At 48.9% G+C, this 14,176-nt stretch overlaps 1 protein-coding gene and 1 non-coding gene across 4 annotated transcripts in view; one reads left to right on the forward strand and one right to left on the reverse strand.

Moving 5' to 3' along the window:
* Positions 1-14,176, reverse strand: part of CGN (cingulin) — a 23,056-nt gene continuing 8,880 nt past the window's right edge. For all 3 annotated transcript variants that reach the window (XM_008515448.2, XM_070607314.1, XM_070607313.1), the window contains 16 exons: positions 13,563-13,690; positions 12,768-12,900; positions 12,237-12,449; positions 11,656-11,804; positions 11,271-11,403; positions 8,590-8,790; positions 8,038-8,244; positions 7,391-7,648; positions 5,772-5,942; positions 5,073-5,234; positions 3,565-3,654; positions 2,993-3,076; positions 2,761-2,879; positions 2,334-2,442; positions 1,790-1,953; positions 1-1,473 (listed from right to left, as the gene is read on the reverse strand). In XM_008515448.2, coding sequence (XP_008513670.2) covers positions 1,332-1,473; positions 1,790-1,953; positions 2,334-2,442; positions 2,761-2,879; positions 2,993-3,076; positions 3,565-3,654; positions 5,073-5,234; positions 5,772-5,942; positions 7,391-7,648; positions 8,038-8,244; positions 8,590-8,790; positions 11,271-11,403; positions 11,656-11,804; positions 12,237-12,449; positions 12,768-12,900; positions 13,563-13,690 — 2,463 coding nt within the window. In that variant the 3' untranslated portion in view covers positions 1-1,331. The remainder of the gene's footprint in view (positions 1,474-1,789; positions 1,954-2,333; positions 2,443-2,760; positions 2,880-2,992; positions 3,077-3,564; positions 3,655-5,072; positions 5,235-5,771; positions 5,943-7,390; positions 7,649-8,037; positions 8,245-8,589; positions 8,791-11,270; positions 11,404-11,655; positions 11,805-12,236; positions 12,450-12,767; positions 12,901-13,562; positions 13,691-14,176) is intronic.
* TRNAE-CUC (transfer RNA glutamic acid (anticodon CUC)) lies at positions 4,560-4,631 on the forward strand. The gene has a single exon. It is a non-coding gene; the product is annotated as a tRNA-Glu (tRNA).

Raw genomic sequence — 14,176 nt, forward strand, 5'->3', positions numbered from 1 at the left:
TTTCAGTATAGATATATAATTTTAATATTTAATTTAAAATAAAATCAAGCCTGGATTGGATTGGGAGAGGATATATGATTTGCAGAATAATTTTTTTTTTTAAGTCATGAAATTACAAGTCATTGGTGAGAAAGGCTTCTTCCTCCCCCAGGCTCTGTAAGGAAATGAGAGGTGAGTCATCTCCCTTACCTCCTCCCTACCAGAGCATGGCTCTCCCCAAAACCTCCATTGCCTCTTCCCATTTCTACCAAGAGTCAGCCTCTAGCCCCAGGCAGGAAGTCCTGTGTCAGCTCCAAGCTCCTGAGATAATGAGGGTCCCTCGGTTCCCTACAGAGGTTGGGCACATCTGGTCAGAGAAGCCACAAATAAGGCCACAGGGACTGAAATCTTTGCTTTTCGGACTTGTGTAGACAGTTCTCAGGGTTCCCAGGTGTAACTACCTTATAAACACATCTGTAGTCACCGAGGGAGGGGGGAAAGATGGAAACCCTGAGAAGAACCAGGCCCTACCACCTTATCATGGCACTACCAAAGTCCTTCTCCCATGGGCTCATCAGCAGAGAAGCTGGTAGCTCTCTCGACCAGTCACTGGGGTAGCAGGGAAAACTGAGGGCCTGGAAGGGGAAAGCCTGGTCCTGGAGAGGTATGAATGTGCAGGTATAAAAGGCAAGAAGAGCATCCTTATCTCCTCACCTGGCTAAGGCACTGAGAAGAAAGAAGGAAGGTAGGAATGGTGATGATGGAAAGGGGTGGAGAAAGTGTCCCTTGGATCCTGGCTTGGGGAAGATAAAAAATATAGGAATAGAGATGGGTGGGGACTACCTCATGAGTCCCATGGCTGTGCAAAGAGGAGCAACTGAGATGTGGGTAGAGCCACGCCAGCATGTCCATTACCCATAATGTTCCCCTTACCCTGCTCCAGAGTGGGAGAAAAATGGGTTGCAGGAGTCAAGGGAGCAGAATCACATAGCGTATTTCCCTGAGCCTGAGGGTTAAGGGCTAAAGAAATAAAGCTTTACATACATGGCAATTTCTATCTCTTCCTATCCTGCTCAATCCCCCTCAGCCTTCATGCTGAACATCCTGCTGCTATGTGGGAGCAGAGGGAGAGGTCGGCACTTAAGGAGAGGGCTCAGTTGGCCTAAAATACCCACTCCTCCAAAGGAAAGGGAAAGTCCATCTACCAGATTAGTGCTGGTGCCTTTTGCATCCCCATCACTCACACCCCTCCTTGTCTTAGGTCTGAATAATTGGGTCCCCCACAGGAATGAGGAATCAGAGGCTGGGCAGGGCTGGCCAGGATAGGTTTCCAGGCCTTTGTGGACCATGAGCTAACAGGAGCTGGTCTGCAGGTTGCTCTCTGTAAGCAGTGATGCGATGGAGGAAGGATCGTAGACGCCGTCGAATTCCTCATCTGAGCTCAGCCCTTCATGTTGGAGGGCTGACTCAGCAGCTGAACGGGACGTTTTGCGCCTGAGTCAGAGAGAGGAATTCTGGTAAGGGCAGGAGATAGAAAGATTGACACAGCCATCCTTTTCATGATAAGGAAAACCCCAATTCTTCTAAAGCCTAAAGCTACTCACAAGATCTCCCACTAATCAGAGATTTGGGGAGATGGGGTACAGGATGGGGGCTGAGATACTAAGAGATAATCATACTGGCTTCCAACCAGGAATGAGTGACTGTGAAGTCCCATCTTAGAGATGCTCCTCTTATCTAGCTCAGGGGAGCCCATTCCCTTCCTGCTCTACCATCCATAAGGAGCAGGGGGCAGAAGAGCAGCATGTACCAGGAGTCTTTCTCTAGGGCTTTGATCCGGGCCTGGAGCTGTTCATTGACTTCATGCTGCTCCTCCAGCTCACGCTGGGCCTTCTTCCTCAGGCCGTCTAGTCGCTCAATTTCCTCTTCTGCTTCATCCACCTGCCGCTTCAAAGCCTTCACCCTTAGGCTTAGCTGGACAGGATACAAGTCCTCACATGAGAAAAACAGCTGCTGCTACCATGGCCTTAGACCCTCCCTTGTAGCAATCTTGACAAGGGATCGTTGCCCCTAGGAAAGCGTGACCATGGGCAAGTTCCCGAACCTCAAAGGTTTGCCTTGGGGATTAGATGTATAAGACTTAGAAAGAGAACCTAGCACCCAGCACATCAGCAGCACTCAATACATATGCTCACTATGACTTCTCTAATCCAGTCCTTTCAGTCTAGTCTCTCTGTCCTTATACAAGGAAATCTAAGTTTGGAAGACCTGGGAGATGGGGCCTCCCTTGGCCTTCAAGCAAACACACAGTATACATTGCCTTTAGGTTGCTTGGCCCTGGCTGCCACCCTTACCTGGTCTTTCTGGTCATTGACATGCTGCCGCTCATCATCAATCTGGATGGACAGCTCTTTAACTCTCCGCTCTAGTTTTCGGTTGGTGGACTGCAGAACTGTCTTCTCCCTAAGAGGGTGGGTAAGGGGATGTCTATGGTCATCGCCATTTCTAAAGGAACCCTTACTTGGCTCCCTACTGCCTCCAAGGACTCCTCTTAGTCATCAGCCCCACCGTTAGACTGGGGAGGATCCAGGGCAGAACCAAAGAACTGGGGAGGTAGAGGTCATTCACATTTCACAATTTCTGCAACTCTCTCTGGTCTCTATCCAGAGAATAGGTCTCCTTAAGGATCAGGCCAGGCTGGGCCTTTTCTGAGGTAGAAGATGGAGGGAGCCCCAGAGGAGAAAAGTCCAGAGAGAGAGAGAGAGCATGGGCTCATGTCACCTCTCTTCAGCCTGCAGCCGTTCCTGCAACTCCCGATTCAAGGATTCAAGCTGAGAGAGGCTGGCACTGGGCTTCTGGAAGCCTTCTGAGCTGGCCAACCGGCTCTTCAAGTCCTTGTTCTGAGAGAGACAGGAAGCCTCCATAGTTAAGCACTCCACTTCTGATCTCTTCTGTGGTCATTTTACCCACTCCTGGGGTTCTATCCCCAAGACTCCTCACCCCTCCCCCTCACCTGTCTCTCCAGGGAGATTTTGTCACACTCCAGGTCCTGCCGAGCAGACCTCTCCTGCATGAGCTCTGTCCTCAGCTGGTCCACCTGAGTGGGTGGGTGAGTGGGGATGGGTGAGACGAACCAGACTTCGGGAGGTCTAATGATGAACCAGCAAGCTGAACCAATCGAGGCAGAGTAACTGTAGGATGCTCTCTAAACTCTGAATCTCAAAAATTCCCAGGCAACTAGGAGATCACAGCCTATTCAAATGAGAGGAGCCACAGAATTTAAACAGGGCCTCCTCAGTCTTACCAGGAACTAGCATCTCTTCTGAATGGAAGCAGCCCAGACTCAGATCAGAGAGTAGCCCAGGCCACCAGGATTCCTTCCTCCACTCAAATTCCTGGCTTCTTTCTACTGAGGAAACCTGCCAATCCTTCCCGAAGCAGACGAGACCCTGAAGCAGAGCCAGCTGTGCAGCGATTCTGCAGCCAGAGCTCTCCAGATTATGAAACATGGGAGGGTAGAGTTGTTTTTGAGAGGGCTGAGAGGTTCTGCAGTCAGGGGTAGACACAGATGAGGGGTAAGGCTACCTGCTCCCGGCCGCGATTCACCCGGTCTGTGAGCAGCTCCACAGTGCTCCTCTCCTCATCCAACTCTGCTTCCAGCCGTGAGACTTTTTCCTGTGGCAGAGGGACAACTGGTTCATTCTGCCCCAAATGCTGGACACCAGAATGCCAAACTCTGATAAAGACCCTCTCAAACCCCAGCCTTCACAGACTTTTCTCTTGCACGTATCTCCATAACCTGTTGGTCCTTGCCCCTGCCAGGGGCCACCATGGAGCTAGCACCCTCTGCTGACGAGGCGTGGCATCGAGGGGAAAGGGTGAGGTCTGCTCTGGTCTTGGCCCCTTGGCAGGATGACAAATCCCAGAATCTGTTCCTCATTGGGGCAGCCCTACTTCCCTAATGGGAAAACAGAGAAAGCCAAGTGCCTGAGCCAAGGCTGAGATGGAGACAGTCAGAAACTAAAGCAGCAGGATACAGACTAGGGAAGCAAACTCGAGCCAGGCAGTACCATGCAGAGGCTAAGTCTGGGCTCTGGGGCCAGACTGCCTGGGTCTGAAAGTCAGATCTACCACTTCCTAGCAGAGGGGCCATGGAGCTGCTTAACCTCTCTGTGTCTCCGTCTTCCTCATCTGTAAAATGAAGAAAACAAGACCACCTACCCCACAGGGTTATTCTGAAGATTAAATAAGTCTTAAGTGCCTGGCACGCAGCACAATAAATAAGTGTTTGCTATTGCTGTTGTTATTATTATTGCCAAACAGAGCAAAGTGAAGACCACTGTTCACTCTAAAGGGGAGACAACACCGCTCAGCTCTAGCCAATTGCTGCCACGCAGACAGCTCAGGACTCGAACCTCAGTGTTACCGTATTTCCCAGATGTATAAAATAATACAAAATTTTATGTGACATCTATATTCTAAACATTGGCAATTAACTTAAAGGTTTTTAAAACACTGAGTCAAACAAAACTCAACAGCTGTGGGCTGCTAATTTTCCATCCTGAGTATAGAAAGAGCCAGCCCTGGTGGTCTAGTGGTTAAGATTTGGCACTCTCACTGCCGCGGCCTGGGTTCATTTCCCAGTCAGGGAACCACCCCACCTGTCTGTCTGTTGTCACACTGCAGTGGCTGCGTGTTGCTTTAAAGCTATGCCACCGGGCATCTGAAATACCAGCAGGGTCACCAATGGTGGACAGCTTTCAGTGGAGTTTCCAGACTAAGACAGACTAGAAAGAAGAACCTGGCCACCCACTTCCGAAAAAGCTGGCCATAAAAAGCCTACAAATAGCAGCAGAGCATTGTTTGATACAGCAAAGGAAGGTGAGAGGATGGAGCAAAAACATGGGGCAGAGTTCCACTCTGCTGTACACAGGGTTGCTAGCAGGTGGAATTGACTCAATGGTACTAACAGAAAAGCATAGAAAGAGGCTTGGAGTGTCCTGGCTCCTTTCCCCAGAGACGTCTCACCTAGGCCAGGATCCAGACCCCCAGCACCCTCTACCCACCTCAGGTCATCCCCTCAGTGTCCTCACCTCAAGGCCCTTGAGTTGCCGGGTCCTGTCATCCTGGGAACGCTTTTTGGTCTCTGCCTCTTGTTCCAGCCCCTGCAGTCGCTGGGCCAGCAGCTCTTTGTCCAGCCGGGCTGTGTCCCGATCTGCCTGGGATGCCTGCAGGGCCTGCCGCAGCCTCTGGGTCTGGGCAGAAGGGAAAAATGCAACAGCTCAGAGAAGTAAGGTTGGGGTTGAGGGGTGGGAGCAGACCACCCCTAAGGGGAGAAATATTTCATCACTGACATTCTTTAAAATTGCGAGAACATGGTGATAATAAAAAGCAGACTGACTTTCAGTCCATTTTCCTTATTATTTTAAAATTCTCTACACAAATTGGAATCACCTGAGTTTTTAGACCACTGTTCCTGGCTCCTAGCCCCAGGGATTATGATTTAAGTGGTTGGAAATGCACCTTGGGCATTAGGATTTTTAAAAATCTCCCCAGGAGACTCTAATATGCAGCAGAGTTTGAAATCCCTGCTTTAGAGACAACACAGCCCCCACTGTCCGTACCTAGGATGGATAGGTCCTCCCACCTCCCACACCTTAGTAAGTCACTCTAAGTGGTCAGACCTAAATCTGGGTCGCAGGATCCCTTGGCCACAGGTTTAGTTAAGAGGCAATGACCTTCAAACCAAGGACATTGGGAGATTCCCACCCTCTTGCCATTTAGGGTCCTACCTCATCCTGAAGCCGGCTCAGCCCCCCAGAGGTCTTCTCTGCCTCACTGGCCCATTCCTTGGCCTGGCGCTGGGCATCGGCCACCTCCCGCCGGGCCTTTTCCTTGTAATCCTCCAGCTGGGCCTGGAGCTGCTGGAGGGCTTGCTTAGAGTCGTCCCCAATCTGCTCCAGCTGAAACGCAGAGAAAAGCGAGTTTTCAGCACTGCACCTCTTCAGCAGATGCTTGTGTCCCTTTTCTGAGCCAAGACTCTCCCAGAGCCTCCTTCCTGCCAAAGTAGCCCTCTCCTGCTCTTTCCTGGGCTAGGGTCCCTAGTACAGCTAGTAGTAATATATAGATTGCTGGAGTTCAAATCCTGGCTCTACCACTTATTAGCTGTGTAATCACAGGCAAGTTACTCAGCCTCTGTGGGTCTCAGTTCCCCATCTATAAAATGAGATAATAGTAGTACCAACATCACAAGGTTGTCATGAGAATTAAAGCAGTAAGTTACGTAAAGCACTTACAACAGTGCTTGATACAAAGTAAACCTTAAATGACCTCAGTTCAGCAAACCCAAGATGCCAATGATTATAAGATATACCACTAAGAAAGGAAAATCTGTCAACTGACCATGACATATCATCAATTATAAGACACAACTCAGTTCCAGAGATGATACAACGTGCATTTTAGAACTGATGAAATACATTAGGTGTTTACTCTAGTATTTTTGTTTTTGTTTTTTTTTTTTTTGAGGAAGATTAGCCCTGAGCTAACTACTGCCAATCCTCCTCTTTTTGCTGAGGAAGCCTGGCGCTAAGCTAACATCCACGCCCATCTTCCTCCACTTTTTAAATGTGGGACGCCTACCACAGCGTGGCTTTTGCCAAGTGGTGCCATGTCCGCACCCAGGATCCGAACCGGCGAACCCCAGGCCGCCAAGAAGCAGCAAGTGCGAACTCAACACTGCGCCACAGGGCCGACCCATGCTCTAGTTTTTAAAGTAAGAGATTAGGAGGAGGTGGCTGGCCCGGTGGTGCAGCGGTTAAGTTCGCATGTTCCACTTTGGTGGCCAAGGGTTTGCCAGTTCAGATCCCGGGTGCAGACATGGCACAGCTTGGCAAGCCATGCTGTGGCAGGCGTCCCACATAAAAAGTAGAGGAAGATGGGCATGGCTGTTAGCTCAGGGCCAGTCTTCCTCAGCAAAAAGAGGAGGATTGGCAGTAGTTAGCTCAGGGATAATCTTCCTCAAAAAAAAAAAGAGATTAGGAGGAGAACCTTACCCCAAAAAAAGCAATTTATTTTCTTTTCTTCCTTTCTCCTTCCCATCCCCCAAATATAAAATTCTACCAATGAATGTCCCCATGTTTAGGTCTTATAGACGTTTAAGGGAAAAATCCCAGGAGACACTCTCTAAGGATCAAGATCCTAAAGGAATGGGATGCGGGGAGAAGGGCAAAAATACTGAGGAGAGGTAGAGAGGATGCCACTCTCTCAAGATTTAGCTTGGCCTCCCCAGCAATGAACTTGAAAACAAACACCACACAGGATGACCTCCCCACCCCGACTCCCATCCCCCAGGCAAGCTTCGGTATGAGCTGGGCCTCTTCTCAAGAGTGCAGGCCACCCCATGGCCCACCTCCTTGTTCAGTCGGTCCACAGTCCTGTCCAGCAAACGTTTCTGCTCCTCCAGCTCAGCCTTGCCCCGCCGGAGCACCTCCCGCTGCTTCCCCTCCTCCTCTAGGGCGCGGTTCAGTGCCTGCTGCTCCTGCCCGAGGCGGGCCAGCCCCCGCTGGGCCTCCTCCAGCCGTGCCTCCAGTGCCCGCTTGGCTGCTGCCAGGCTCCCCTCCTCTTCCTGGGCTGCATTCAGGGCCTCCTCTAGCCGCTGTTTCTCTGCCTGGGAGAGGGGGGAGGTAAAGGGGGTGGACTGAGAGGAGGCCAAGCTTGGGCTCAAGCCATTTGGAGGTGAGTAGATAGGACAAAGGAGGAAGAGATATTTATGAAAAAGATGGGCAATGAAAACAGGTTCAGAGGAACTAGTAAAGAAATCAAGACACAGAGAACATGCAAAGGATGGGAGATAAGAGAGAAAAATACCAGTGGTTCAAAGGGTGAGACATTCACACCGAAACACGCTCCAGGAAATAAACCCAAGGTTAACAGAGGGTTTGGGGAGGCAAGCAGACGTCCACTAAGGACAAAATAAAATTGATGGCTGGGTATTTAGCCAGGGATGAGAAGAGAAAGGGCCAGGACGAAGCCAACGATGTCTCCAGAAGCACTGACCTCTAGCCGCTGCACCTTGTCCCGAAGCCGTGCCTCCACCACTTCCCCACCCTCCGCCAAGCCTCGCGCCTCCTTCAGCTGCTGCTCCAGACCCAGGATGCGCCGTCGGAATTCGTCATTTTCCTCCTGGGTCTCCCGAAGTGTTGTTTCCACTGCTGACCGACGCTGCCCCAGCACTGCCGCCTCTGCCTCTGCTGCCATCTGAGCCTGCGGCCAGTTCAGGGAGCAGTGGCTCAGACCCCAGGGCTCAAGGTCATTGACCACTCCAGGAAAGCCACCCCAAAGAGAGCCCACAAGAACGAGACTTAAAGAGGGGTGGCGCCACAAGCCAGAGGCTTCCCTGAGAATCCCATCCGTAAAGAGATGCACTGGCTATCACCAAGTATGGCCCGGCCTCCCCCTGCCAAATCCTGGCTGCTTTTAACCACACACCTAGGACCAAGCATCTGGTCTATACGTACCCATGATAGGTAATTTTCCACGCCCTCTGGCTCCTCAGCCCTCCAGACCCCTCAGCCTCCACCTCCTAAGCCCTGGGCCCACTCCCCTTGCCTTGGAAGCCTCTTCACAGTCCTGTCTCAGTTGCTGGAGGGTCTTTTGTAGCTGGAGGTTCTGCTGTTCCAGCTCCTGGCCTCGATCAGCCTCAACCTTCAGCTGCTTCTCCAACTCCTGCTCCCGGTGGCGCCCAGCCACCTGCTGGCTCTGCCCCTCTGCCTGCAGCTCCTTAAGTTCCTCCTGTGTCCGGCATAGCTCCTAGAAGGGAAGGGGAATGGTGACAGGGCAGAGAGAGCCAGCCTGGGATACCAGAATGTGGAGAAACTACAACTCTCCTACGTTGCTAGGGGCAATGTAAAATGGTGTAGCTCCTTGGGAAAGCGGTTTGGCAGTTTCTCAAAAAGGTAACTGTAGAGTTACCATACAACCTAGCAATTCCACTCCTAGGTATATATTCAAGAGAACTGAAGGCATATATTCACAAAAAACTTGTATGTGAATGTTCATAGCAGCATTATTCATTATAGCTAAAATATAGAAATGACCCAATGTCCGTCAAGTGGTGAATGTCCATCAAATGGTATTATCCATACAATGGAATATTATTATGCCATAAAAAGTAATGAAGTACTGGGGACTGGCCCAGTGGCGTAGTGGTTAAGTTCAAGCGCTCCCCTTCAGCAGTCCAAGGTTCATAGTTTCGGATCCTGGGCACAGAGCTACATACCACTCATCAAGTCATGCTGTGGAGGTGTCCCACATCCAAAACAGAGAAAGACTGGCACAGATATTAGCTCAGGGCCACTGTTCCTCAAGCAAAAACAGGGAGATTGGCAACAGGTATCAGCTCAGGGCCAATCTTCCTCACCAAAAAAAAGAAAAGTAATGAAGTACTAATACTTGCTACAACATGGATAAACCTTGCCACATATTATTGGAGTCCAATTATATGAAATGTCCAGAATAGGCAAACCCATAGAGAGAGAAAGTAGATTAGTGGTTACCAGGGGGTGGGGAGAGTGACTGCTAATGGACATAGGGTTCTTTCTGGAGGTAATAAAAATATTCTGTAATTGGATAGTGGTAATGGTTATACAACTTTGTGAATATACTAAAAACTACTAAATTATACACTTTAAAAGGGTGGATTTTATGGTATGTGAAATAAATCTCCATTAAGAAAATTACGTAGAGTGAGAGTAGATGAGAGTCTGGATAAAACAGGACTGGCTTTTAAAAAAAAGAAAATATGTCAAAAACTAAAATATGTGACACAAGAAATACTGGTGCTGCTCTGATTTCTTTTTTAAAAAATTAAAATATGAGTTCTGGTTCTAATTCAGAGAGTACCATAATTAGGCTGAAAGGTTACATGATACACAGTGAGTCTTCAACATAAGACGCTAACAAAACTAACTGCAAAGAAAAGAAGAATAGCATGGTGTATGGTCTCCATTGGACTGGGTTAGTCTGTTTCCCTAATGTATATTTTGTTTATTGACTAAATACTTGATAAAATATACTTAGTATATGAGATAAATGAAACACTAGTTATTACTTTTTAGCTTTCTAGCTTTATCCAGCATAATAAATCAACTGAGATTGTCAAGAGGAATGTCCAAGTTCACTGTCAGCTAATGTACTGAACAGATTTCAGACTATCCTTGATGTTTGTTAACTTGAGAACAAGACAGTAAAAATCTAAGAGTACTTTTCATGTGACAATCACCAAAGTATATTTGGTTAACATTTATTATGTTTTCTCCATCAAATATTTCGTGTAAGCTCAGGCTTTTATTTATGGAAAAAATCATTGTTTAGAGCTATATTTCTTTACTCATTTTAAAATATGATTACCACGATTACAATTAGGTAGTCTGACATTAAGGCATGATAAGCGAGTATTGTTTAGTTAATACTCGTTAACTGAGCACCTACTCCATACCCAGAATAGAGGATCAGAGAACTGTAGACCTAGAAGGAGCCTCAGGAGGCCATAAACGCTAGTTCCCTATAATTAGCCAAAATATCTTCCAAGTTTCTAAATCATCCAAAATAATTAGTTGCTTTTTTGTCCTTCATAAACAAATACCAAGAATATGAAGAAATTATCTGTGTGTTGACTTCAATTTTAGGACCTTCTCATGTGTAAAATATCCATGCATGATGAAACATTTAATTCCCCATGTCTAGATTCTATACTCTCTAACCAGCCTTCAAATTACAATCTGGCTTCCCATGTAGGTCAGCTGGCCCTGCCAATGCAAGTATTTCGGTCTATGTGACGGCAATTTTCGTTGTAAGTTAATAAACTGGCATTCTAACTGTAAATGCCTGTTTCATAAATGTAGTGAATGAGTCCTTCATGACAGACAGAGCAACTCTTGCTATGCTGACCAAATAAGGTTTCCAAGTTTGCAAAAACGACCCTGGAGTTTCACAAATCCACCTAAGTGCCGCTACCCATGAGATCTCTTGGGAGACAGCCAGCATCTCTGCCTATAACCCAACCTGGCCACTGAGAGCTCTTTCCATTAGACACTTCTATACCCAATGAGAAGACCAGCCCTGCTGGATCAAAGAGTGTGTGCTGGAAAGAGAGAAGGCTGAACAGGCAGGATGGGGCCTGAAAACCAAGCACACAGGAGACAGCCACTCTAGTATGGAGCCCCTCATAGATAGGTGAGGCAGGTGCCCATCACCCCAACCTGCCCTTCTGCCCCCCAACTCCCAAGTACCTTCTTGAGCTCCTCCACCTGGCGAACATCTCCAGCACTAGCTCGGGCCTGTCCTAATTCCCTTTGCAAGGCCTCCATCTTCTCCCCAAGCTCCTCCTCCATCTCCTCCTTCTCCATCCGCAGCTGCAGGAGTCTGAGCCCAGCCAGGTGAATTGAAAGGGAAAGGGAACAGGGTCGGGTCACTTGCCTGGGAGAGGTTAGCAGGACAACAAAAACCAGCCCCCTGGAGGCCATTATACTGGGCACCAATCTCAGGAGGGGGAAAGGTGGATATGGAGAAGAGCAGTTTGAGAAATGGGAAAGGAAAGAGTACAGTGTGGGTAGAAAGGAAGTGGGATACAAGAATCACGGATAAATACTCCAGGGAGACAGGCAAGGTCCTTACTCCTGCTTGGTGGCTCTAAGCTCCTCCTTGTTCTTCTGGAACATGCTTTGCCAATGCCCTGTCTCCTCTGAGGTCTCCTCCAGCTCCCTCTGCAGCTCCCGCACCAGGGCTGACATCTTCTGCCTCTCAGCCTCCAATGTTGCGTGGTCCTAGGGAAGGGGAGAGTCAGGGGCCAGAAGCTCAGAAGGAAGAGCTCACTTCAAACCAAAGTGTGAGTGTGTAGAAGGGGAAGCTCAGATCCAGACACGCCATGCCAGCTGCGCACCCTGACACCCCAGTGGTACCTGGTGCAATGCTAGCAGAGGCTCTTTCCCCAAGTCCCACAGCCCACCCCTCTGTCATCTATAGGGAATGTCCCCCAGTTATTTCCCTATGGGACTTTGGTCACACACCCTCCTGGTACTTCTGGCCTGCACTCCCTCTCTCTGCCCTTGTAGGTTTCCTGACCAAGGTTTTCATTACATCTCTCAAGTGTCCTATACGGGAAGTTATAAGCAGGAAAGTCAAAAAATACCAAGACCTCAAAGCAGCCCCCTTCTTGGGGGTTCCCTCTTCTCCCAGCCCCTGCTCTTGTCACATGCCTGGGTCGCATCTTGCATGCTCCGGCGAAGCTGCTCTGTGTCTCGTTGGTACTGCTGCCGGACTTGCTCGACCTCTTGGTCACGAGAGGCCACCTCCTCCTTCAGGGCCCCCTTCAGGGCTGTCAACTCCCGCTCCCGCAACCGCAGCTGCTCCTCTATCTGCTGTTTCCCCTCCAAGACCTCTTGCAGAAGCTCCCGGGTCTCTAACAGGTCCTGGGGAAAGTGAAGGTGGAAGTACAGAGGTGACCACATTAGGATCCACCTATCTATTAATTCATTCATTCAGTCAATCAAAAAATATTTATTGAGCACCTTGTATCTGTTAGGTGCCCTCTGCCCTCCAAGATGCCTAGTTTGGATAAAGGAAACCCACCATTCTGGGTTCTACCCCTACCCCGCCGTTGAATGTGCCTGAAAGCACATTAAGGGGTACCTGTAATCAGCTACCTACTCCCCATACCTTGGGGAAAGACTTGAGGATGCTCTAGCTAAAAGAAAGCAGAGGCTGAGGTACCCAAATCTGTTCCCTACCTTCATTAGCACCTGCTTAGCAGGCTCAGGACCCTGGGCCTGTTTCAGCTTGTCCTGCAGCTCCATCACCTGGGTCTCTAGCCCATGTCGTACCCTTTCACCCTGGTCCAGGAGGAGCTTCATGTTCTGGAGCCTAATAATTAATAAAAGATAACATTATGGAGCACTATATGTCAGGCAGGGTTTTTTTTTTTAACATTTTACATTTATTAATTCATTTCAACCTCCTTCAAGTCTTTGTCCAAATCTTAATGAGACCTCCCCTGACTACCTTATTTAATATTGCAACCTGCTCCCCCACAACCCAGCCCTCCTGATCTGCTTTAACCTACTCTGCTTCTCACTTTCTCACATGTTACAAATTTACTTATATAACGTGTGTACTGTGTACTGTCTGTTCCCCCTCACTAGAAAATACACTTCTGGAGAGGAAGCTCTTCATCTGCATGGTTCACTGATGTACCCCAGGAATCTAGATCACTGGCTGCCACAAGGTATTTGCTGCAAAAATATCTGCTGAATGAATGATTGAATCTTCACAGTAATCCTATGAGATAGGTGCTACTATTAATCCCATTTTACAGATTAAGAACCTGAGGCACAGAGGCAAACCAAGGGAGCCTAACTCATGCACTGTCACCATCACTGATGGGGATGGTAAAGAGAAAGGTCCTACCTTTAAATCATCTCTGTCCACCCCTCTCAGCTTCTGGAGACTTCCCTCTGTCTCCCCAGCCCTGGGGCAGCCTCCAACTCTGGTGGAGGCCCCAAGCAGCCCCCATCAGCGGCACTCACTCCTTGGTGCTCTGCTGGGCCTCCCCCTTCCTCCTCTCCAGCAGCTCCTGCAGTCGGCTGCACTCTTCTGCCTTTTCCTCCAGCTGCCGCTCCAGCCCAAGCCGGGATGGCTCTAGCTTCTGCCGTTTCTGGAAAAGGAAAGGCAGGTGAGTACAGCAGGGAGAGAGTAGGGACAGCCTCTGAGAAGGACCAGGAATAATGGGAATGTCTAACATTTACTGACATTCACTATGACCACTGTACTAGGGACCTTATGCATAGTATCTGCATTTAATCCTCATAACAAGCCTCCAAACTTGTGACAGTTTAAAATATGTCCACAAATTATTTCACGTTCCTTTCAAAAGGTAAACCCTAATTCCTCTCCCCTTGGGCATGGGCTGGACTTACGGACTCTCTTCTAACAAACAGAAAAATGAAGAAGTGACAGGTAGCTTCTGAAACTAAGTCATAAAAAGGCACTGCAGCTTCCCCCTTACCTTCTCCTTGGAGGGCTCACTCTGGGGGAAGGTAGCTGCCGTATTATGAGGACACTCAAGCAGCCCTATAAAGAGGTCCACATAGCAAGGAACTGAGGCCTCCAACCAACAGCCACTGAGTAAGCCATTTTAGAA

This window comes from Equus przewalskii, unplaced genomic scaffold, assembly GCF_037783145.1.
Source record: "Equus przewalskii isolate Varuska unplaced genomic scaffold, EquPr2 ChrUn-10, whole genome shotgun sequence".
Lineage (NCBI taxonomy): Eukaryota > Metazoa > Chordata > Mammalia > Perissodactyla > Equidae > Equus > Equus przewalskii.